General features: G+C 41.7%; 1 protein-coding gene across 31 annotated transcripts in view; it reads left to right on the top strand.

The window, feature by feature from the left end:
• Positions 1-24872, top strand: part of FOXP1 (forkhead box P1) — a 386121-nt gene that overhangs the window by 319638 nt on the left and 41611 nt on the right. For all 31 annotated transcript variants that reach the window (XR_003527215.1, XM_027640634.1, XM_027640629.1 and 28 more), the window contains 2 exons: positions 3574-3778; positions 19516-19620. Coding sequence is in view for 30 of the 31 variants with exons in the window: in XM_027640634.1 (XP_027496435.1) it covers positions 3574-3778; positions 19516-19620 (310 nt within the window). In the remaining variant the exon portion in view is untranslated. The remainder of the gene's footprint in view (positions 1-3573; positions 3779-19515; positions 19621-24872) is intronic.

The following is a 24872-nucleotide window of genomic DNA, read 5'->3' as shown; positions in this document are numbered from 1 at the left end:
AAAAGAAAAAATCATCCCTCTAGTAACTGTAGCTGTGAATTTGGTTAAAAGCGTTTTGCATTTATTCTTAAGTATCTGTAATAGTAATAAATGTTTCCAAGGAGAGAATGCTACTTCATAAGTGATATTTTGGTTATGTTTTCAGAACTAATAGATTGTTTAAGCTGTATTTTAGTTTCTTTTTAGTTTTCAATGCTTGCCTATTGTCTTGCATAAAATAGCACATCCTTTAATGTTATATTTGTGTAATCTTTGCTGCTTAGTATTTAGACACTTCTATAATCTAGATTTTACATCTGTACATAGCAGCAATTTAAAAATAAACCCCATTTCAGCAGTGTACTGAGCTGCGAGAGTGAGATCTTTAGTATCTGCAAAATGAAACTGCAAATCACACTTCAGATCACCAGCAAGTGAAAATAATAGGACTGAGACATCTGGGTGCCTGATTGCTCCTGTAGATTTGGCAGTTTCAGGTCTGAATCCTGTTCTTGGTCTGTAGGAAGTTGCAGCCCTGGCAGCAGTGATCTCGGGTAATTGCAGCACAGTTCTGGGAATCTGACTTGAAATTTAGCTCTCGCTGTTAAAATGAAACTGTTAAATGGTAAATTACATAATTTATTGAGAGTGATCGTGGATCTATTTGACTTGCTTTTACCATTTGTTCTATTATTTTATTTAACCATTTTGCCGGATGAGTGATGAGCACACCTTTCAGCTGCCCAGTTTGACAGGCTAGTCAGAAATTCTCCCTAGAATTATTCTGAAAGAACTAAATTTGGAGAAGGAGGAGAGAGGCTATTTTTAATTTTATTTTATTAATCAGGTGATGTAATCATTTTTTTGGCAAGGGGTTGAGTGCAGACATGTATGACATCACAGTTAGCTCTTCAAATTTATGTAGCCCACCCTAAAATCCTTATTATCTCCAGCATTTCTTCCCCCACAATTGAGTATATTATATTTTTCTTTCCATCTGTGCTGTAGTTGTCATTAGTGCTAATGTGAGTTACACTTGGATAGGAAGTTAGAGCAAACACCTTGACTTCTAGGGGATCTACAGCAAGGTATAAATATCCTGTCTGTTTTAATGGCTGTAACACAGGCTTTTTCTTGGGTTATAAGATTAGTAGATCAGAAGTGACCAGGAGGAGAGGAGAAAGGGGAAGGGGGAGAAGAGCATGGATGCCAGCCTGTGTCTAATTAAAAACCTGCAAAAATCCAGGTTAAAAAAAAAAAAAAAGTCCAGTTATTCTTTCCCTATTTACTTATTCTGGAAAATAAAAATAGGTGTGGGCTCATACGGTCTCATATCAATATGTTATCATCAACAGACAAGTCTATTCACTATTGTTTCAATTGAGTAAACAGTGAGTAAGGGTCAGCCATGCTCACAGGTAATTGTTAGTGCACAGACAGTCCTGTCAAGCATGTTGGCTAAAAATACATCCCAAACTGTCACTTCGCAAGGTGTTTGAAAATAATAGCCCCCACACAGCAAAACAGGACACAGGCTTGTGTACTGACCTTTTTCTTTGTTTAATTTGCTCGGAGGTTTAATTTCAGGGGACAAGTAATAATTGAATATGTCTAATAACTAAATGCTCATTTGGGACAAAATCCATCAAAATATAATTGGCATTTGGGGCTGATGAAAGGAAAATGACGTGGCTTTAGAAAAGCGGATGTGTCCTAAGAATATCTGATCACTTAATGTATAAATTGAAGCCTCTTCCATAATATATATTAATTGCAGATACTTAAGGATTTTAGCATTTTTTTGTAGTGAACCGTTACCGGAGACCAACTGTTTTTGTTAATGCTACTCTGGGAAAGGCGGGGAAGGTTATTGGTCTGTCGTGCAATAATTTACTCCTCTTTGATATGCAAACGATCCACGGTGAATATAAAAAAATCCTATCAGACTCATTTCACAGTTCTTAACCACTTAGATTCTCTGGAGTCTATCGCCTCATTAGACCAGTGCTCTCCAAAGCTAGCATAATTAAAATCTTTAACAGTTTAGCAAAGTAAAGATGTTTGGCTGATCACGTTGAGATGATTATCTATCCATTGTATTCTAAATGACAAAAATAAATTAAATTTAGACCTTGGCATTTTTTATTATGTGTTTCAAATGAATATAATGCATACTGCCTCTTTTTTTTTTTTATTTCAGTACCTTAGGTTGGGTGAGGTACATGCCTGCCTGCGTGAGCTGCTGCTGTACACTCAGAAAATGGCAGGTTTCCTTAGGATAGCTCCAGTGCTACAACATGGTGAAACAATGAACAGTCACCCAAACGATGAGCTGGAAGCACAGTGATGAGAAACCTCTTTAAAAACACACAGACACTGGCTATTATTATTATTTTTTTTCCCCTGAATATTTGAGTGACGTGTCTTTACTGCTAATTTTTTCCCATGGTCTTCTCTGAAGGAGCACTGAAATAGTCTGCTGTGAGAGAAACTTGACTTGTTTGATCATGTCACAAACATCAGCTTTATCCAAAAGCATGATCTCAGCTTGAGCACATGGTTCCCCTTCCGTTTGGCCCACTGGAGTTTGCAGTTTTCTCTTGGCATTAGTTCTGGAATGTTGTCTCCTAACCGTGGTGTCCACTTTGGGACATTTGAAAAAATACAATTTTTTATTATTATTTTTTCTTGAAGCTTATTTTCTGTTTTCGTTTTACTTTTGAATGGCTCATTAGCATTGATCTAAGAAATGACAGTAATAATAGTGTTACTTGTATAGAAAGTTACACAGTTTTTCGGTAGACACATCCATCAATTAAGTGAGCAGTTCGAGAAACCAAAATTAATGAGAAAGATAGGTGTGTTAATGAAATAATCATAGTATAATCAATTTGACTGTTAAAATTTGAAAAGCATTTCAGGAAGACAATATGAATTCATAATTTATGTCTAAAAGTGATTAATAAAAACTGTATTTAATAACAAAGCTATTTGTCATCATTTAAAACTTAAGCACAAAATTAGTCATATTGTGGTTCGTGTTGTCATAATAATAAAGCTGAGTATTTTTTTCCCCGAGACCTTCCCTGTTTTTAATAACAGGTTAGAAAGTAGTCACTTTCCTTAAAAAAAAAAAAGGAAATGAAAATTATAGAAAAAGAAAGAAATTGAATTTTTTAGCTGACCACAGAGTAGCCCTTGGCCACCTTTGCTGTCAGCCTTGCTGTGAGTGCTGGGGGAATTTCTGCCTGTGTAGGGATTCTGGATATGGGCCCTTTGGTCTAAGAATTGCAAAAAAATATTAATAATTAACATGGTGTTTTGGGTGGGTGTGCTGTTGTATGGATTCCCCCCCCGCCCTCCCCCGATTTTGCATTACATGAGTGTTGCAGGTGTCACACCAGAGCGTGGCAGAGCCGTGCTGTGCTCAGTATTAGCATTTAGTTATTAAAAAAAAAAAAAAATACATGCGCAAAAACACACACAGGCAAAACTAACACTAGGCTTTGTTTACTGACTCTTTGATTTAATTACTGTTTGAAGACGGCCGAATTAGCTGTTAATTGATTTAATTATCCAATTTGTTTGTTTCAGGCATGATTCCAACAGAACTGCAGCAGCTCTGGAAGGAAGTGACAAGCTCGCACACAGCGGAGGAGGCAGCCAGCAACAACCACAGCAGCCTGGACCTGTCCACCACCTGCGTCTCCTCCTCCGCGCCCTCCAAGACCTCCTTAATCATCAACCCACACGCCTCAACTAATGGACAGCTATCAGTCCACACTCCTAAACGGGAGAGGTAGGTCCCCAGGGAGGGGTTTCCACACTGGGCATCTCCAGGCGATGGGGGAACTGGAGCCGTGGCCAGCAGCCTTGGCCTCAGTTTTGTCCTTCCAAGTCTTGCTCTGTCTGGTGTTGGCGTGGTTGAATAGAGTCTCTGCTGGGCAGAATATGCTCCTTTTGTTCACATCTTTATGGCTTGTTAATTGGATCAATGTGGGTACAATTAGCTAATTAGAAGTGCATTGGATAAGCTATTGGGGGAAGTGTGAAGAGTGTAAGCTGGGGTTTTTTTTGAGTTTTGCATCAGGGGTGGTGGTACTCTTGATGTGCTTTGGGTTTGCATGCTAGAGGTGAGGAATAAAATCTGTTGGTCAGTGTAGTATTAATTTTTCTGCCAAATTTTGGTGCCCCATCTCATCTAACATGTTTGCAGTTTCTTTTTTTACTCTGTATTTACCTGCTTTCATGAGACAGGGTAGGCTTGAGTTCACCAGGTTCCTCTAAAAACAAAGTGGCTCTTTTTTTTAATGTGCTGATAAAATTAGCTAACTGGTGTTGTTTGGCTTTTAAAAGTGTGAGTTAATTTATACTTGCTTGGCTTGCATTGTTAAAAGAAATGGCTTAAATCAGGGGTTGTCTGTTGATGTGCTTCTCGGCGCGGGCTCTGCTTTATTCCAGAGGATGCTTTATTGCAGGTTTGTTTCTGTACACCCCCAGATTTCACTGAGGCGTGTCTAACAATGTAACTTTTGCTTACAGTGAGATAGACAGGCCCAGGCGTTGGGGCCGTGGGTGCCAGTGTTGGCTGCAGCCTCAGCGTCACTGCCGTAGGAGGAGGAGGAGGAGGAGGAGGAGGAGGAGAGGAAGGGTCTCGAGGAGTGGGCGCAGTGGAGAGGGCAGTGCTCTTTTGCATTCAGGAGAGTCCCTTTGCCCATCTAGAAATGTTATAGCAGACACCAGTGAAAGCTGGATTTTATGGAAACTGATGGCTTTGTCTTTCCATCCTCCTTTCATTCATTAGAAAGAGGATAATGGAATTTTTAAGCCATAGAGTTTGTATTTCTGGTGGTCTGAGAGTAGATTGATAGGGAAGCTGTATAAATACCTCTTACATCTTTCTGATATTAAGAAAATGGTGCTGTTGGGAATAGATAGATTTTAAGGGAGAGCACACCCACTGTTGGAAGAACTGCTGTGTGTGTAAGGCATCATTTATATACCCATTGAGAGGACGTGGGGGAACCTCAGTGAATACATTTATAATGCATGTAAATGCCAAGGACGTGGTTTTCATGAAGACTTACATGGGATACTAAAAACAATTTGATGTTTATTAAACAATTAAATTCCCTTTTTGCTGCGTGTAGAGCTGAACAAGATGGGTTTATGAGTTTTCAGTAAATTTTTTATCCGTGTTTTTCTTACCGAGTATATAAAATAAAACCCCATGTAGTGAGATGGATGTTCTTTCAGTGAATAGAGGCACATGCTGTCTGCTAATGGCAGTCTAACCCAGGAAACAGATTCAGTTCAGTTTGCAGTGGAGTGGAAATACAGGAATCTGTTCCAAAGAAAGAGTTTTCTCTGTGTGTACTGTTGAGCAGAACTGGAAATCCATGTGTCTGAGTCCTGTAATTGTGGTCTGGAGACAGTTGGGATCTGCAGACAAGGTGATACATATGTTTTTATTAGTAAAGTTCCAGATTAATTAGGAAGGCACAAACATACCATGGTGTTGTTTGAGATTGTCTTAGTTTAGAAGACTTAAAATCCTCAGTGCCTGAATCAATAGCTGTATTGTTAAGCTTGCTGTATACTTTTCTTGCATATCTGTTGAGTTCTCTGCAATATCAAAATACGAAAATAGATATATTTAGGAATACAAATAAGAGAGCTACAGGCTTTGCTTTATCCTGCCTGTGTTTGGTACATGGAGGGTTTACACCATCCATTTGCTGCAGTGATTGAATTACATCTTTATCCATAAGTAGAGCGGGCGACTACAGACAGGAGAATGCCTCCTGATGCACTTAAGGGTTTTGTTGCAGTCTCATCAGGCACTGTGGTGCCTGCCTGGATTTCATGTGACACAGAAACTCCTTGGTGAGATATTCTGCACTGGTTTCCTTTCTGAAAGGGTGTTTATCTATAGGCAGGGAGTTTGGGGTGGGGAGTGAGCAGAGAGGGAAGAGTTGCTGTGCTCTCCCATCAGATGTGTATTTGAAAGCTCACAGAAGGGGAAATTTTAGTGCACTTAAAAAAGAGAGAGTGCAGGCACAAAGCAGGGGTTTGGTAACTTTTTGATTGCCAAGGTTAAGACTAGAAAAAAATTATGAGGCTGATGGGAGCTTGAGTTTGCTGGTCTTACAGTGAAATCCATGTATGATCTTGTACCCAGCTGGCTCAGCAGAACAAATACAAGGAGACTGGGAGGTGCTCCCTAGTCCAGGCTCAGGTCAGATGGATCAGTGGGAAGGGCTCACAAGAGAGGTATCAACCCTTCTACCTCTCATCACACAAGTCACAGCTTGGCCAGGCCAGGGCAGATTTTTAGGTTGTGGCTTCCTCCCCTCATTTCTGTACCTTCTGTGCAAGTGGCTGTTAGTGTTTGATACAACCAAGAGCTATTTATTTAGATTTAACCAACAATAAAAAGCACATAGTAAAAACTGTAAGTGTCCTAACAGTTAAGCACATCCATATCATAACGACTGCCCAGCAGCAATAAATAATCATATACAGGTAACATTAACTTTTAGGGTGTGCTGTAAAGTTGTTTTCAACCCCTTCCTCTTGGGCTTTTGAGAAGGACTGGGCAGCAGGAGGCAAGTTGCTTATGTGGGAGTTACTATCATCACTGTCATCTCTGGCACATGTCACTGGGATAGTTCAGGCTGTGCTTTCCGGGGTTCCTGATCCCACAGGTCAGGTTGGGAGGCTGCTCGAGACCTGCGAGACGGGAGGCACCTGCGTTAGAATCAGCGGGCGAGCGGCAGGTTCTGCTGTGTATCTTGGGTAAAAACACATTTTGGTTATAAACAAGGGGTTTAAAATAGCAGGAGAAATAGTCATTGGCTGCTTGGCGTGCCCACGCGTCGCTGTGCCGCGAGCCCAGACTCAGGGTTGTGCACAGAGAGGCTGCAGTCCTGCTCACGCTGTGGGGGATGCAGCTCTGGTGACACTGGTGACTGTGGGGCTGCTGTGCTTGGAGCCAAGGGACAATGAAAATTCTCCTTTATGACTGAAAAGCAAACCGCGGGTGGGTGGCCAGAGTCACCTGGGACGCTCAAAAAGCAAAAATGCATTCAAAAGCAGGAGGCATCCTCCCTTCTGGGCAGGGCCCAGGGAGCATTGTGGTGCTGCTCTTGGTTTCTGTGTGCTCTGCAGGGCTTTCATGGGAATGAAACAATTCCAGCTATAAATAATGGGTTAATGCTTTCATTCATTTGGGCTTTAAATGTATATTACATCTATGCTTTTGTCCCACATTTCGCCCAGTTTCTGTAAGTAGCAGCAGCAGCAGCTCTGGGGTTTGGTGCACAGCAATCTGTTAAGGAGATAAATAATCTGCTTTGGCATGACACTCCTACTCTCCTCTTTAATTTGTCTTACACAAGGAAAATTATAATTAAATCATTCAGGGTAAACCCTTGAGTGTAGAGAAGGAAAAAACACACTTTGGTAAAGATTGCCAATAGAGACCAACTTCCCTGTTGTGCCGTGCAGAGACATTTATCAATATTCAGCACTATTAAAGAGAGAACATTTCGTGTGATTTGTGAGGCGGATGCCAAAGCTCAAATCAAGGCTTGTTAAGATCCTTTCCCCATGCAATCATGGGCATTCAGCATCATTAGAATTCAGCACTGACTGTGTGTTTCATGCTTTGATTTTACTCAGACAATTTAATAATGTTTATTGTGCTGATTATATATATAAATTCACTCAATGCAATAAACATACCTCAGTCATCAGTACCCTAAGGGAAATATTTAGTTATAGATACTCGTATTCACTCAGGATAAGGGAAAGTGAGACCATCAACCAGCATGCAAACCTCTCATCATCTTATCAGCATTTGGGTTTCTTCAGAAACAAGCAGTTTCTCTACACAAGTAAATAAATAAATAACATGAACCAGTTAAGTACATCTACTGTGCTTAGAAATGTCAAGGACATACCCGCTTTCCATCTCACTCCACTGCATCTTATTTGGGGGAAACTGGATTATTTTCTTAAAAAGAACAGCAAAACAAGGCGGGTGGATGCCCGGTCACTTCAGGTGACTATTGACTGTATAACCTGGTGAACATTGGGCATCCTGAACCTGCATGCTTGGGTTTATTCCCAGTGTGAGTAGGTTTGGGAGAGCGGAACAGTGCAGAATTCATCAGTGCTTTGTGGTGAGCAGAGGTTACTCCGGTTTGGGCTTGAGCTGGGAGATCTGGGGGTGCTGTGGAGCAGCTGGGCACCTCTGTGCTGGTCCCATCCCCTGGCACCGTCCTGTACTGAGTGCAGCAGAGCCAGGATGGTGGAGGCTGTACACAGACAAGGGAGTTAATTAAGGTTCAGACCTGTTAGTTTAAGAAACAGAACTTGTTTACCAGAGGTAAGGTGAAGAGTTGCAGTTAAAGGCTACATGTCCAAGAGATCTTTTGCCATCTGCCAACAGCCCTGTGCTTGGGTCTTGCCCTTACACATAGGCAAGCAGCCATCTCATAGGAAAAATAGATGGGATAAACAAGGGGATTTTAAAATTACTTCTTCTTGCCAGCATGGCAGGAGGAAGGAGGCTGGAGAAAGCTCTGAAGGGAAGTGTGAGGAATGGCGTGGCAGACCACTGATCTGCTGGTTAGGCTTAATGCCCCATGTTTCACTGTTGTTATCTTCCATGCCAGCTGATCCTCCATCAAATTCCCCAGGCCCTTAGATGAAGGCATTAGGATTCAGCACAATTAAGAATTACAGACTTCGGTCCATTATTAATGCTCGGGATGAAACAGTTCAGCCTGCAGTCCATATGCTCCCAGGGCCTGATCCTCTCTTGGCCAACCTCTCTGTGTAGTCCTGGCATTCGTTCTGCACTGGTGCCAGCATCAAATCTGCTCATCCATGTCGGCTCCCCTCAGTTGCTCCCTGCAGTTGATTTTAGCTCATTATACTCTACCCTCAGCAGAGTTGAGTTAGATTAGGTTACCTCAAATCCAGTCTCCTGTAAGCAGTGGGTGTTCCTGGGACCTTTCCTCCCAAAAGGTATTTAGCTGCCTCACGTTCTCAAACCCCTATCACGACCCTTGTGCTGTTACCCACAGTCTGAGCAGCTCGGGTGCCTCCATGCAGCTTCCTTGCTGTGGAGCCGAGTTGGAGTCAGAGACTGGAGCCCAGATACCCAGCTGTGTATCCGATAAACCATCCCTTTCTACACAGCTCCCTCTTCCCATGCACCTCCCGCAGGTGTGATGGCTGTGGGGCTGGTTGGGCTGTTCAGTGACAGTGCTACAGGCAGAGCAGGGCACTGTCCTGGCCATCTCCATTTATTACGTACAGGTGCAGCCCAGAGTGTCCCAGTGCCTGATCCCTTGGCCCCGACTCCCCTGCCAAAGCAATTGCCACCAGTTACTGCGTGTGCTCCCCTCTGACTCAACTTCTCTGTGACCAGCTTTGAAAAAACACCAGCCGTGACTCAGACCTGGCATTGCTAATCTCCAGTTTTAAGCCTTATCAGGCATTTTTTATTGTTCGTGCTTCTCAGATGCGGGTGTGGAGCCTCCTTTGCGTCGCCCGCACCCACCGTCTGCCACGGCACTCTTGTGTTCGAGGAACCTTCTGCTAAATCAGTTGTACAATTACACTCGTTCCTCAGTCTGCCCGGGAGCTCTTTAATCAAATTATGGTTTTCAAGGAATTCCTTCGCTAAACCCTGGAAAATCGCTCCTGGTCTGTTTTATTTGGGTTTTTTTCCCTGCAAAAGGTGCAAAGTTAAGCAGCCCGTGAATATTTGATGTGGCCCTTGGCTGAATGAGGGTGCTGGTCGGATGCTTGGGAAACTGCTCCGGCGTCAGGGAGCTCCTGCACACCAGCGCTTCACTGCTGTCTGGTCCCATGTAATAACCGTCAGTTGTACAACTCCAAACACTAAGCTAATGTATCAAAAAGCACTTAAAATAGATTGGGTGAGCCTTGGCAGACGCTTAGCAGAACTTTTCCAAATTTTAGCATATGTATTGTTTTATTCCTCCATCTGGCCAACAGATCATTGTTTGATATCTGAGTGCTTTGCATATCTCCTCCCTTTTCTTGCAACTGAGATACTTACACGTGCATTTAATACAGCTTAATGCTATTTTTACATACCAGAGAAATAGCTGATGGCTTTCTGTTAATTGCATGCACTTTGCAGTTAAACTTTTACTAAAACATTCCTGTCTAAATACTTAAAGTCCAATGAAAATTTGTCCTCTTCTTTTATTAGAGGTGTTTATGTACTAGTCTTAAAAAGGGACCTGGTTTTGGTTTACTGCACCATGGATTCCTGTTTCTTTTTATTTCGTCCTGTGTGCAAGTTGTCCTTCCTAAGCATTTGCTCAAAGATCTGACTGTCCTGAATAGCTGAACAGGGACCTAACGAAGAGCTGTGTTACTTTTTTGTCATACATAACACAGCCTGAGAGTCTAAAGGAAACACCCTTGAAAATGCCATAGAAGTAGAGGAGTTAGGTGACTGTTGTGTGACTGTTTTCTCTGCTGTTCAATAAAAATGAAGCAGTTAGTATGACAGCTGCTATATCATGTTATATTGTACTGCTAAGATATTGAGCAGCATTTAAAGTAAAACTCCACCATTAAGCTGTGTAAACTTTATCCATTTCACTATGGTTTAATGGAAAAAAAATGAGTTTCTCAATAAAATGACATCATTTTTCCCAGGTTGTAATGTTCCCTTTACAACTGTTTTTCTTTAATTCAATTTATTTTACTTTACTTTTTCTTGGCATCCTTTTTTTCTTGCAGTTTGGAGAGGGAGAAATCTCTTCTCACAGAGCAGCTAGGTGCTGCTCAAACCTCTCTTCCCTTCTTTTCCCTTCTCCCCCTCCCTCAACATCTTGTGCTAATCTGGAACTCTATTTTTGTCAGGCAGACACGGTTGTATTTTCGAAGTAGTGAGATGCACATTGAAATTTGGTAATCGGGATTTGTGGCTCTACCTGCTGCACATTGAGGGATGGAGGAAAGAGCAGGAGGAAAAGCATTGCTTGCTGCTGGAGCAATGTTTGTGGAATGCCATGGGGTGTTTTTCTGTGTAGCTGTTGTTAAGCTGGGAGGACTGTAATTTTTTCTGTGTGATCAGGAAAATGTATCTATATTATAAAGTATATTCTTGTCATTAAAAGGATGGTATAAGCCCAGGCAGGGAAACTGCTAATATGTGTTGCAACTTGTCATTTTGGGCTGCATGAATAAAAAGGAGAACTATTCCTTTGGGAAACGATCTCGGGAACTGAGCAACAGATCCACTAGCCAGCAAATTCTTCCTAACTGTAATTTTCCTTTCTGTGTATACTCAAAAATAACATCGCGATGGGCCCTTAAATACCATTTCATACACAGAGCACAATTTCCACAGCACAGGTGGTGCTAATATAGGACAGTCCCCTAGGCACTTGTCGCCAGGAGTTGTACAGCTTGTTCAGTGTCTGCATCCATATGGCAATCTGTCCCATTCATAGAAAGACATTGTAGCTGTGCCTGTGGGTGCTGTGGTCAATGTAGTGTAAAAAGTAGATTTTAACTCTCGGCAACCTATGTTCTGCTGTTTGTTTTATTGTAGAATCCAATTTATAACGTGGGGGAAGAAAAATCAGCTCAGAGCAAATTCCAGAACAATCTGGCTGGCTGGGGTTTGTGTTTATTCTTGGAGCGCATGGTTAATCAGCAGGTGCACAGCCCCGCGTGCTCTAATGAACAGTTTACAGGAAGTCTTGCTCGGAAGAAACATTTTCCTTGTTGTTTATACTGTGAATTAACTCAGAAGTTGCAAAGCTGTAAACGATGTTAGCTGGCCACGTATGTCATGCAAGTCTGTTCCATACTTCTCTTTCTTTGGCTTTGCTTCCCACTGTTGCATGGTTTTCCCTGGGTGTGCGAAGCTCGGGAGCCTCTCATGGTGTTTGCCCCTGAAAGGGGCAAATCGCAGCAAAGAGGCTCTCTAAAAAAGGAGGGTGAAGCTTTAGTGTTGCCCAGTGGTTCAAATCTAAACACATGAACGTGATTTATGGCTGCTCTGGTATCTATCACTCCAATGCCAAGTGTTGTTCTGTTTTAGTGGGACTATTTGTTATACCTTTTAGTAAACACAAACAAATAGACTGCCTAGCACCTGCAGCAGCATATGATATTTACACTACCTGTATGATTCAGCACACTTCCCTGGGGAAGCAGGTTTGTGTCCTCTCGATTTTTAGTGCTTTTTTAAACAGCATTCTTCTGAGGGAAAGCCTGTGGCAAAGAGAATGCAATGTTTTAACTGTATTTCTCCCTTGGAGTCATTATTTATCTTAATTATATTTTTATAAACATTTCCCCAAGGGCACTTTGCTGCTGCCACAGTGGTGTGGGGTGGGCAAAGGCCCCCCCAGTGAGCTGCCAGGCTGTGTGTGATGTGACAGTCACCTTCTGCACAGGTTTTGTTGTGCCTGTGGGACAGGGGTGAAAAATACTGACGTGAATAATCCCTGTTAATCATATTTGTTGACGTATCACCGGTTTATATAAGAGTGGAAGACTTGCCTCAACTCTAAATGTAACAGAATAGAATTTTGTTGAACAAGAATAGATCTTGTTTCTCAGTGTTTTCTTTTACTATAAATTTAAATGTTACAACAGAATATAAATTACAGTAAAATAAGGTTGGCAAACAGGATCTTTGAACAAAGTATGTATGTACGCTGGTAATTTTACACCTCGGTCTCTGTGAAGTCCAAGGTCTAATCCTGTGTTTTTAAACTTGTGTGTGTTCTTAAAAGCGCTGCTGAATCAGGGCCAAAGCTTTACCATTGCCACCTCCCTCTGCCATGCGAATTGGGTGTGTAAGAGGGATGGGATTGCTGTGCTGAAAGTCAGCGTAAAAAATAACAAACTGAAAAAAAACCCAGAACAACCCCCCCAACCTCCAAAACCCATGAAAGTGGTTGGATCACATTTTTTTCCTAATTAAACTAAGATACTGAATCAATCCGTTTTCATCTGAATAAATTAGGAGACTGTTCAGAGAGGAATAAAATGAGATTTAGCAGGGATAAGTAGAAAGTAGCCCAACTAGGAAATCAAAATTCCAAACTGCGGGTTTGACATGACACGTCAGCTGCTCAGCATCGGTTGTGTGGGAAATGGCTGAGGCATAATCGGGGTTGAGAAATTAAGGTGGGACACTCTGTGCCATGTCTTAGTTAAAAAGGTAAATGCAGTCATGGGAGGCATAAACATGCATGTTGCATCTGAGTCCTTCTTTTTTTTTCCTGTTCTACTTTATGCAGAACCAGTTAAACCACATTGAGTGTGATGTACAATTGGCCCCTCTCTTGCAGAAAGGATAAAGAGAAGCTGGAGCAAATATAGAGGAGAGCAGCTAGGATGATAAAGGAGTTGGAGGGAATAGGCTATGAAGACAGATTAAAGGGAATTAAAGATCTACACCCTGGAAAAATAGAGGCTCTAGGAGGATGTGATTATGGTATGTAAGTACATGAAGTGATGCTACAAAGAAGAAGAGGGAAAAGATTGTTCTCATTAGTTAGCAGTGCTGGAATTTAAAATCCAGCGTTTCAAATCGTGTGTGTCTGGGTATATTTGATGTACTTTTCACTACAGTACCTAAGCACAGGGTTGAAATAAAAAAATAAGAGTTTTAAATCATAGAGAAACTCGTTAATTCAAGTGCAGAAATGGAACTTGCATCTGAAATAAGTGGTGGATTTTTGGCAATGGGCATTTCTTTTAAATGCTCTAGAAATACATTTTAATTCCTCCAAGGAGGGGATGTAGGGCAGTGACTGTCCTGGAAGAGGGGCTGGCACTGGAAGGAGGATGTAGTAGTGTTAGAGTGCTGGAGGGTCATAACGTTGATTAATAATCCAAACCATCAGTGCACAGATCAAAACCAGAAGACGATGCATATAATTACCCAGTCAGGTTCTGCTCTTTGCAGTGGGGAGGGAGGTAAAAAAGAAGAGGAATGTTAGCCAGATTTTGTCTTAGTCTTGCTGCAAATGCTCCAGCACACTCCTTGCAAACCAGGAATTTAGGGAATAGTACCACAAGAGGCATAAATGGGGGGCAGTGATTCAGGGTGCACAGCTGACCTTGTGTTACAACAGCACTGCTGTTTTCTTTCTTATACTACAGGAGTACATAAGTTAGTGCACACTGATTAGAAGAGAGGATTTCAGCCTGTGGGCTGCAGTTTTAACCTGATTTGTCTTAAATTGGTGTAGTCATTTAAAATGTAATATACCACTCCTGTTACTTCCAATAGGACTTGATGTAAAACATGAGCTTCTTCTTGTCCTAGGTCTGGATGTGGACTAAAGTAGTGAGGAAGAGGAGAAATGTATCTCTTAAAAGCATCCAGAAATTTGTAAACCAGTTCTAGAAAGAGCTGTCAGTGGCCACACACATCAAATGCCACCTCTCCGCAAAAGTCCACAACCTTCTTCTAAGCATCTGTTCAGATCACATACTTGTTTCCTGGGCATTTCCTGAGGCTTGGACAGGAGCATGAATATCTAGAAATAGTTCATTTCAATATATGGCTTAACACTTTAGTTGTTTTGTTGGGTTTTTATTTTTTTTTTTAATTATTAGGTATGTTTTAAATTCACAATTTAGAGAGGAAAGAGGCACTAAGCCACTGTAGTAAGAGTTCGGAGGGATTTGCACCAGCACAGCTTCTCTGCAAAACACATCTTTGTTCAATTGATTTTGTCATGAAGGCAGGAACTTACATTCGAGTACAGTCGGTACAAGAATTTAATCATTACTGCTTCTGTTTCGATTTTAAATCAAATATAGCAAGTGTTTCTGACTCAGAAAATCATGATTTTTTTTTTAGCAACTTAATTCTGTCGGTGCTTTTGAGCTCACTGGGCAATCACAAATATGGGAGAACCATGGTGGTTTCCAGTCATGTGTCTCTTCTGTACAGGACCAAAATTGTGGCATTTTGCCTTAATGGGTATGCCATCCACATCAGAGCAGGGGGGAATGTGGTGTGAGACAGAGCCCCAGGCTCTTGCCTGGACTGTACATGGACATCAGTTTCATGGCAGCTGGCAAAGATGAGGTCATTTCCCATTGCCCCTGAGAAATAAAATAAAAGAGCAGTTCTGCACTTTCTTAGGGTGCTGTGCTCAAACTCCTTCCAGGAGGAAAGCAGGAGACATGGTATTGATTTGTCAGCATGCAGGTGGCTCAGGCATGTTCTCTCCACTATTAGAACATGAGCAGATGCTTCATAACTGTAACAGAAAATCAAGAATGTTTCTCTGCATCACTGACTTCCCCCAGTGTTTTGGCAAAGATCATTGGCCCAAGCAGATGTGAAAGAGGGAGAGTGCAGTATGAAGTATGTCAGCATCATGAATATTTAAAATATGGTCCACTGTGTGGCAGAAGTACCAATACTGAAGCCTCTACTTAGCTTGATTTTATGTCCACCCATGGCTTTTTAGCCAGCATGTACGAGTGTGGTACCCAGTTCCATGTGGTTAGTAAGTGTGAGTTGAATTAAACCCTACAGCACAGGGGGCTTTCGTGCTGGGGCTTTGGTCACTGCTTTCCCCAATACCCACCATGTTCCCATCTCTCTTTGGGGTGTACTGTCATTTTTACTCTCCATCAGGTCTTTGCTGTCTGTGGCTTTTCTGTCCCCTTGCTTTTGTGTCTCAGAGTGTGAGTCTTCAAGGATACTGTAGCACAGCAGGTGTATTCCGAAAGGTGAATGGCTTGTGTGTGCAAGTAGCAGCTTCAGCAACCATCCCAGTAGGATTAGGGGGTGAAATTCCTTCCAGACCCTTGGGAGATCCTTGGGTTTTATGAAGCAACATCGGGTGAAGGAGGAGGAGGTAAAATTTCCTCTCCTCTATGCAGCAAGCCCAGAGGAGCCGTGGAAGTGCCTGCCCCTTCTCCCCTCCCATTCATACTGGAAACAGGACTGGAGGCAGCAGAAATTGAGTGGACATTTATGCAGTTTTTAGCTTCCCACATGGGTTTTGTTACTCTGTCGTATGTCACGAGTAAGATGACTTACACGAAACATTTTACTTGCCAGGGTGTTCTTGCTGTATTTCGATGTAATAATGCTGCACTATTGCATTATTTGGAAGTATTTTTTATGCAAATACCTTACGAAGAGGAAAAAACCCCACGTAGTCTTGATTTTTACATCATTTATTCCTTCACTACTTTGAAAATCATGTCTTGTTATAAAATCATTTCCACTAACTAGTGTTGCATCACCAGTACCCAACCATGAATATGCGTTCCTAGGAAGGAGAGGGTGACAGAAACAAACACCTACTCTAATGTGTCATTAGAAATCAAACAGACCTAAAACTTGCTTCTGCTTGCCAATGCTCAGATCTTCTAAAAGTCTGTCTCCGGCAGCGAGACCAGGGATGGATCCAGATTACAGAAGCTGTGCTTGCATGCAGGCAAAATATCAGTGAACAGTTTCAGATCATAGGTTTGCATTGTGCCCACAAAGCTGTTTGTTTATGTACTGGATTAAAATCTTCTTTTTCCACCTCTATTTGCTCAAACAAAGTGAGTACTTAGATCAGTTAAACAGAGTTCTCCATTCATTCCCACTGGCTGTATCCTTTGTGCGTTACATCCGCTTCTGTATAAACTCGCTCTTTGTTTTGTTTTGAGGTGCTTCTTCAGGCTCTATCAGGGAACAAGTGGCAATCTATAATATCTTCAAAAGTGGGATGGATAAAATAGCAGTAATCTGATACTGACACATAAAGGTCACCGAAAGGCACCGCTGAAACCCCCCCCTCCCTTCCCGAGCAGGATGGGAGTAGCTGCCTGCGGAGGGGGCCGACATTTGTCTTTCAGTTCTGAAGGGTTTTTTTCCCTTTGAAATGTCTTATTTTTGTAAGTTGAAGTAGTTCCTCTGCTTGGTTGAATGGCAGTGGAAGCTCTGCGTAGGTGTTAAGCGTGTTACGCGTAGCGTCGTGTTAGCAAAGTGACCTTTTAAGTTCCCGTTTACAGTCAGCACCAGTCTTTATGGTTACTGACAGCACGAGGCTTTGACATCCTGAGCATCATTTATGGTTTGATATTGTCTTGGTCATTCCGTCATTTTGTTTGGACGCAATACCAGGGTATCATGTCCTACATGGTTTGTCTTGTCTTGTGCAAGTTCCCTGGAAAGAAAAGAGATTTGCACTTGGATTTAAAAAATAAATACAAATCTCGGTAGGGCTCTTTCCGTTGACTTGGCCATGGCCTTTAGGCTCTCACAGAGAAACTTTAAAAAACCCTGCTGGGGGTTTAAGCCATGTGACTCCTGTTGATATTATAATGAGATTTACAGTTCTTAAACCCCACGGGGGACTGACTCCTTACTTGGTGTCACACGGCGTTCCTGCAGCCGTCCCGTGGTGGGTAACACGCGGGGGAAATTCAAACGCTGCCTTTTTTTTTTTTCCTGGATTCTGCCAAACACACTGAAATCGTAAGTCTCACATGTAGTCTTCATGGAATTTAATGGAGTGTTAACATGAAAGCCTGCTTTCTCACCCTTTGCCGTATCCAGGTATGGAAACAGATGATAAAACCCATTATCTTCTGATTTTTTCTCATGTGTACTGAGGATGTTTGACCATATGCCTGTCTGGCTTGGGTGGATGGTGTTCCTTCAGCCATCTTCCCTCTTTCTCAGCTGAGGAAAAGTGTGGTGTAGCATTTTTCTAATTTCCTTACAAAGAATGCATCGGTCCCTTTGTTCTTTTAAAAACTTTACAGAGATTCTCCACATTTGAATGTTTTTTAAAAGACTGGTAAGTTAAACCAGTGTAATGTTCCTGTATAGAACAAGGCTTTTGTAAGGCTCTTCACCTGCAGTTGTTTTTTTAGGAAATTAACTTGCACATACGTATATTTATGCTTGAAGAACTATTTGTAAACAGCCAAAAATAAGATATTAATGAAATAATGAATTAGATTCATGTAAAACTCTTAATACCTTTTCCAGTCAGTACTTTTTAAGTTGATTTTTTTTTTTAATTAAAATAATTTTTAAAACCATCTTCAATAATTTTCAGATTCTCATTGGACCTAAAGTGAAAAGTGGCAGAATCTGGGAAAGAATTTCTCTTTTGACTTCTTTGCACTTGGGATGACATCTCAGGAGGGTTCAGTGTTCTTGCTACCCAGTGCATCAGAAATAATGTAGGAACACAATTTTTGGTAGAGTGCACAGGCAGATAAAATTACAAAAGAAGAATAAACAGCATTTCCACGTGTGTAAAGGTAAAATGGCAAAAAGTATGCTTTTATCCACAACGTTACCTGTGATCCAGGATAAAATAAGTCATAAAAGCCACACCTAGATGCTGGTATGTGTTCATATCCTTTGTGTATGTTTGAAGTTCATAATACAGCACAGACATACTGTAGCAGAAAGATTTGATATGAAAAATAGATACGTGTGTGAGCATAAAATAGAGACTTCAATATTATTTTGACATTTTAGTTTTAAAGTCATCTAAGGTTATGGAAATCGTTGCAGAAAATAATTCCTTTCCTTAAGAAGTTTCCATGCAGAAGTTGAATAAAGAAGATATTTTAGAATATGGTTCATCAGTTAGTGCAACAGATACATTTCCCTGAGCACCACATGGCCCGGATCAAAGCGTCTCATGACTTGGATCAGTGCAGCCAAATCATTACGTATTGATTGGAATCCCGCTGAAGGATTAACCCCTTAGTGCTCATAGGAATTTTTTTCTTTAACCCTGGGTTCAGTAGTTGGGAGGCTCTGTGACGTTCCTGTCAAATCTCAGCAAGGTTAATAGCTCCCACTAACCGCTGAGGAACCCTTTGACTGCATGGTTGCTGTTTTTTATGGCGAATTTTGCATTTGAAAATACATCTTGTGTCTTTTTTGGGATATAAGGGGGCTGTACTTGTGCAATGAAGCAACCTGTAAGAGAGGGAAAAAACACCAACCAGAAAAACACCAATCCAGTAAATAAATAACATGGTGGGAAAACTAAGGCTGAAAACTGGATGCTTTTCCTCTTTCTTTAATGATGAGGAAAGCCTCAGGTCCAGCTGTATTGTGCTGTAAGGATACAGTGCTGTATGGAGATGACTTCTCTTCCTGATGAAGTTGAATTGTAAAAGTGCGATGTTCATAAATTTCTTAGCAAAATACCAAGTAGGATATTAAGCAGGTTTGTCAAATGATTTCTCCTCTCTCCATGTTAATTTAAATTCTTTACAAAGCTTTTAATTAATGAATGAAATGTAGGAGGGATAGCTAAGTAAGAATGACACATGTTTCACACTGCAAGTGGTGTTTAATTCTGTTTGGAAAAACCATGGGCAGAGTCAGGCGGGTACCGTGAGATGTTAGGGATGTTTCAGGATCTGTTGTTTGCTGCTCTTTGAGAGTCTTTGTGAAGATGAATTGTGACGGTACCTCCAGTTACACCACTTTTTCTCTTTTCTCCTTCTCTCCCCCAGTTTATCCCACGAGGAGCACTCACACAGCCATCCGCTCTACGGACACGGCGTATGCAAGTGGCCGGGCTGTGAAGCAGTATGTGAAGACTTCCAGTCGTTTCTAAAGTAAGGATGGTTTTATAGGCGCTTGCATTGTACAGGAAGCATGCCCTGAAATTTTGTGTGCTGTCACTCACCCTGGGCCTGATGCAAAGCCCATTGAAGTCAACAGAGAGCTCCTTTTCACTTCAGTGGCTTTTGGATCAGGCTCAAGAACGTTTTAACAGGGGATAGTAAATTAACCCCATGGGGAAGTTATGGTCTTGCTCAGTGTGTTGCTATAAAATAGTGTTTGCAGTTCCGCAGCTTTTCTTTTTATTTTATTTAAATAACTTTTAAGTTGCAGTATCGATCATGTAAACAATACAACCTTGATTTAACCTTGATTTCACTTTAATTTAGAAGTCTAGTCTTAAATTAACTCCATAATTGAACAGAGGATTGCAGAACATCACGTGAAATTTAATTTATGTCAAATAAGTAACTAATGAACAAAGTCTACACTACTAAAAATAAACTATAATTATATTAATTGGGCCCCTGCAGTTTGCTGCAGACCTTTTCCTTGCTACCAAAGAACACAGTTTTACACGTTGCATAAACAGTGCATTATGGACTAGGCCATGGCAGTGCATGCATCCCAATGTGGGGAAGGACCCCAGAGCTCTAATAGCTTACACATGGCTGCTCCACAGCTAAACCATCAGCCTCACCCCTCCAAGCTGGAGCAGAGGCTGTTCCATCACAAAAGAGTTCTCTGTCTGGGTAGGACACCAGGTAAACACACATTTTGGGTGCAACCAGGTTCTTGAAGGTTTGGTCACTGATCTTTTCTCAAGTACTATGGCTGGTCAGTTGTAAGATGATCAAAGACCAACCAACCAGGCAGTGTTTATGATTTAAATTCACAAAGGGACAAATCCTGCTCCCATTCAGAATAGTCATTTCATGGAATCAGTCCACATAAACATATGGGATTCTTCAGGTTGAATAAGTAGACTTAGTCCCAAAAGGTTCAGCTGTACCTGTCCTTTCTGGGGTGGTTCCCTGGATTTTTATGTGACAGAGGGAAGGGTGACAGCAAGCAGAGGATGTTTGTTGGGTGATGTTATATGATACAGATAGGGCTTTGCTCTCAGAACAGAATGGGCCAGTTCTGGTTCCACTGGCAAAACCCTCCTTAGTTGGAGCAGCACTGGTCCTGCTATAAACATATGGTACAACTAAGGAATGGTACAGTGATGAGAAGGTTCTTGTTACAAGAGGGTTACGAAATTAGAAGGTCCTAGTCATAGATTTCCATGAAGGGTGGCCTCTTTCCTTGTAATTCATCCTGTTGCTCACTTAAGTGAAATAAATTCTATTCTTGCCATACTTGCCAGCTCATTCATATTCATATGCCATACTATAGCATTTAGACCTTTAAAACAATTCTCATTTTTATTGCTGTTAGTGCAAGGGAAAGGTGCTATGGTAGCCTGAGATACCAGAATAATGTGTGGTCACATCTGGTCAGAGTAGGTCTCCTTTGCCGCCTGTGCTAGTCCTGTGTTCCAGATTAGAGCTGTTGTTTCAGCAAGATTACAGAGCGATTGACATGGCCATGCACAGAGAACACAGCCCTTAAGTCACAGAGCATGGGTTGAAGTAAGGCTGGTTCTTATATGGTGTTTTGGAGATGTTTCAGTAAGTAGGCCCAGTCCACCAGTTCACCTGGAAACTGTTGCTGGCCCAGACTGGACCTTGGCTCTGTCAGTTCTCGTTCTTCAGTCACTAACTTATCATCAATCTTTTCTTCCCCATCGAAACCATACAACAGAAGTATTCTATGTGAGTTTCTTGAACCCGTTGGCTCATGTAAATTTTATCATTATCCAAATTCTAGAGTGTCCAGACAAAGTCTTATTGTTCCAAGAGATATTTAATCCAGAACAAATGCAGAAATTAATGTCCACAAGCAGTGTATTGACGCTGTTAGGAAGTGAGTGTTGCTTCATAAAATGATAGCGTAGCCTTCCATGTCTCCTGTGGAGCAGCCTTAAAGTTATGTTGCCATTTACCAGAATTTATTACTCAGTGAAAAGATAACAGGTAGATGCTTGAAGTTTCTTTCTGATACTTGAATAATCTGTGAAGCTCTTTTGACGGTCCCCTCAAGAGAAAAGCTCTTGTTTACCAAGTGAAATACAGCCCATGTATCAACTGGGCATTGCTTAATTTCACTTACCTTGGTGAAAAGGCAGAGAGAAGTTGTATGTGGAATGAAAGCCCTGTATGCCAATAAAATGATTCTTCAGTTAAAGGAGAAAAAAGGACTCGCAGGTCTAAAACATGGTTCATTTCTTTTCCTCCTGAGGAAGAAATATCATAACTGTTGGTAAATCAAAACCAGAGATTTGACACTCTTCTGTGATCGTTCTGTAGTGTTTGTTCCCAAGGTGAGGTACACCACAGGGCCCTTGATTTCAAAGATAAATACTGTACAAATAACGATGCTAGTTGTCTTTCACTCACAGCCAACAGGAGGATGCTTATCAGAACCAGCAGATACACGGGCTATTGTGTGCATTTATTTCCCTATTTCTTTTTGAAATAAGTTGCAGTTTTAGCATCGTTGTGTTGTGGGTTTTCTTTTTTTTTTAATCCATCAGCCATTGGTTATCATGTGATGTGGTATCAGTTAGAGCTAACTGATAGCAGCAGGGGCTGCTGCTCTGCCTAATGAAACAGCAGCACCCTGCATGCTCCAGAATACTCCCTGAGCCTAAAAACAAAAACAAGTCCAGTCTCACGGCAGTGACCCCGTGGCCTCTGCCAAGCTGCAGGGAGCAAGGTGAGGGCTGGAGGGTGCACACGTGTCTGGCGTGTTAACCAGGGCCTGTCTCGCAGGCAGCAGCGAAAGGAGCAATTAGTAGCACAGAGCGACTTTCCTTCAAAATTGACTATATCCTTGATTTCATTTGCATGTGTTTAAAGACCGTTGCAGATAGAAATAGATACCCCTTATACAGCAAGTTGTTCAGGAAATCCCTGCTGGAGGGAGGGTGGTTTATTCAGCAGAGTATCCAGGGCAAAAAATGAAGGAGAAGACTGATTAGGATTTTATCCCTCCACACTTTTAATTTTTATTTTTTAATTTGATTGTGGGTTAGATGTGCTTAATCCTGACTGATTTTTAAATCAAATATATTCTTTAAAAGAAGGACACAGACCTTTGGAGAGATCTGGCAGTCCTGCCTTGCAGTGATGCTGGTAATCTGCTTCATGTGCATTTAACTTTGATGAAACGAAGGGGAGTTTATGTGAAAGAAACTACTAAGTGCACTCTGTAATGTTTTCACAAGTGTTTTTATCATGGTAACATCTTGTTTACTTTAGTTGCCTGCCTAAAACTACTTGGAACATGTTAAGAAAACATTTCGAGAAAGCTTCTACAAAGAGGCTTTTGTTTAGCAGCAACTGTGAGACTGCTCAGCTCACAAAGGTGTTAACTTTCAACCCCTTAAGCACTTCCACATGAAATTCCAGCAACTATGTTTGTGGTTTTGGAAAAACAAAGTGTATATTAAAGAAACCAGGTATATGCTAATACATGTTGAAGTAGGCCGGAAATCGTAAATTGTTTCAAAGGCATTAATTGCGCTCGTTTGCATGGCAGAGCGTTCTGCAATGAAATCATCCGCACGGCGCAGACCTTTTAATCAAATGGGGAGTGAGGGCAGGGGAAAGGCTGGGCTGGAGGTGGGTTTTTTAGATTTTTTTAACTCATGGCAGGGCCGGCTGGGCTCTCCCCGGCTGTGGAGCGGCGATGGGGAGGTGATGGGGAGGGGGATGATGCTGAGGATGCTGCGCGGGGATGCGGCGCCGGTCCTGTCCCGTGCGGCGGGACCCGCTCGCCCCCCCGGGGATGCTCCTCACAACCGGCTGATTCTCCGAGCCCGCCACGTACTGGGAAGTTGCCGTTCAAACGTCGGCGTTCCCGTTTCTTTTACAGCTTCCCGATTAACCCCCGTGACAGGGCAGGGGGGTTCGAGACCCCCGCGGCGGCGGCGGCAGAGGCCGGGGTGGCCCAAATCCCACAGTGCCCTCTAGTGCTCCCGGGAATGCTGCTGGAGGGAGAGGCACCGGAGAGCATTCCCGGGAGCAGCATCCCCGGGAGAGCCCCGGTCCCTCCCCTCCCGAGCTGGGGAAGCAGCAGGCCAACTCAAACTAACCCCTTAATTTTTTTATTTCATTATTTTTAAATTATTTATTTCAGTATTTTAATTTTCATTTTTATTTTTTATTATTTTAATTTTTATCCTATTATTTTAATTCTGTGTTTTGTTTTGGGGGTTTTTTTGTATTTACTCTTTAATTGTCATTATTCTGGTTTTATTTACTTTCTTACTTTAACTTATTTCTGTTTGATTTTCATACACACTTGCACACACACACACACACACACACACAGATATATGAAATACTTTTTCTCATGGCTTATATGTAGTGAGGCACATTGCCTTGCATTATCCCCTTTTTCTCTCTTAAAGGTGCACTTAGTTTATGTTTCCCATTATAATTTCCGGTGTGTAATCAGAAAGCGTTCCTTAAGAGACAAGGATCATCTTTGTTTCATACTTTTATTGACACTGTCTACCGTATTACTGCGATGTCTAAATGGTAAAATTTATTATTAGCAATAGTGTCACAAAAGTCTGAGACAGCGATTTTCCTTTCAATAAAAGTAGTTAAAAACCTTTTAGAAAATCCATAATTTTGATTGCTGGTACTTCATAAATGTATAACTGGTACTTTTTAGCTGTCTCTTTAGGGAAAAATGAGTTTTATCACCTGCAGTACCTGGGTTAATGAAATTGTGTGTTGGAATTTAGCCAGAATGAAAGATGAGATCATTCGGTGGCACTAATATTGGCAACAGGTCTCATAAAAAGGTTTGACTCTTTTTAGAGAATTATCATTAGGGCTTTTTCTTTTTTTGAGGATGGGGGAGAGGTTCAAGTTATTTGTCATTTTTGAAGTTTCTGTGGTCCGAAGATTTTCATCTGCTGTAATATCCCAAACACAGTGACCTAAAAGCCTCCACCAAGGCCAAGAGAAACACAACAGTGTCCATCAGTGCCTAGTAAAGGAATTTACTTGCTTCAGATTTCAGCTCCAGTTCCTGTTTCAGCCCTTTAAAAATCACGACTCTCAGCTCAAATTTGAAATAACGCTGCTCCTTTCTCATGGTCCTCCGTGTTTGATTGTTTGTGGATATTAGCTGTCCAGGAAATCCCATACTTAGAGATATAAATCCAAAATGATCTTGTTTTTCC

The sequence above is a fragment of the Corapipo altera genome, unplaced genomic scaffold (assembly GCF_003945725.1).
Source record: "Corapipo altera isolate COAL_440 unplaced genomic scaffold, ASM394572v1 55, whole genome shotgun sequence".
Classification (NCBI taxonomy): Eukaryota; Metazoa; Chordata; class Aves; order Passeriformes; family Pipridae; genus Corapipo; species Corapipo altera.
This window is presented reverse-complemented; position numbering and strand designations above follow the sequence as displayed.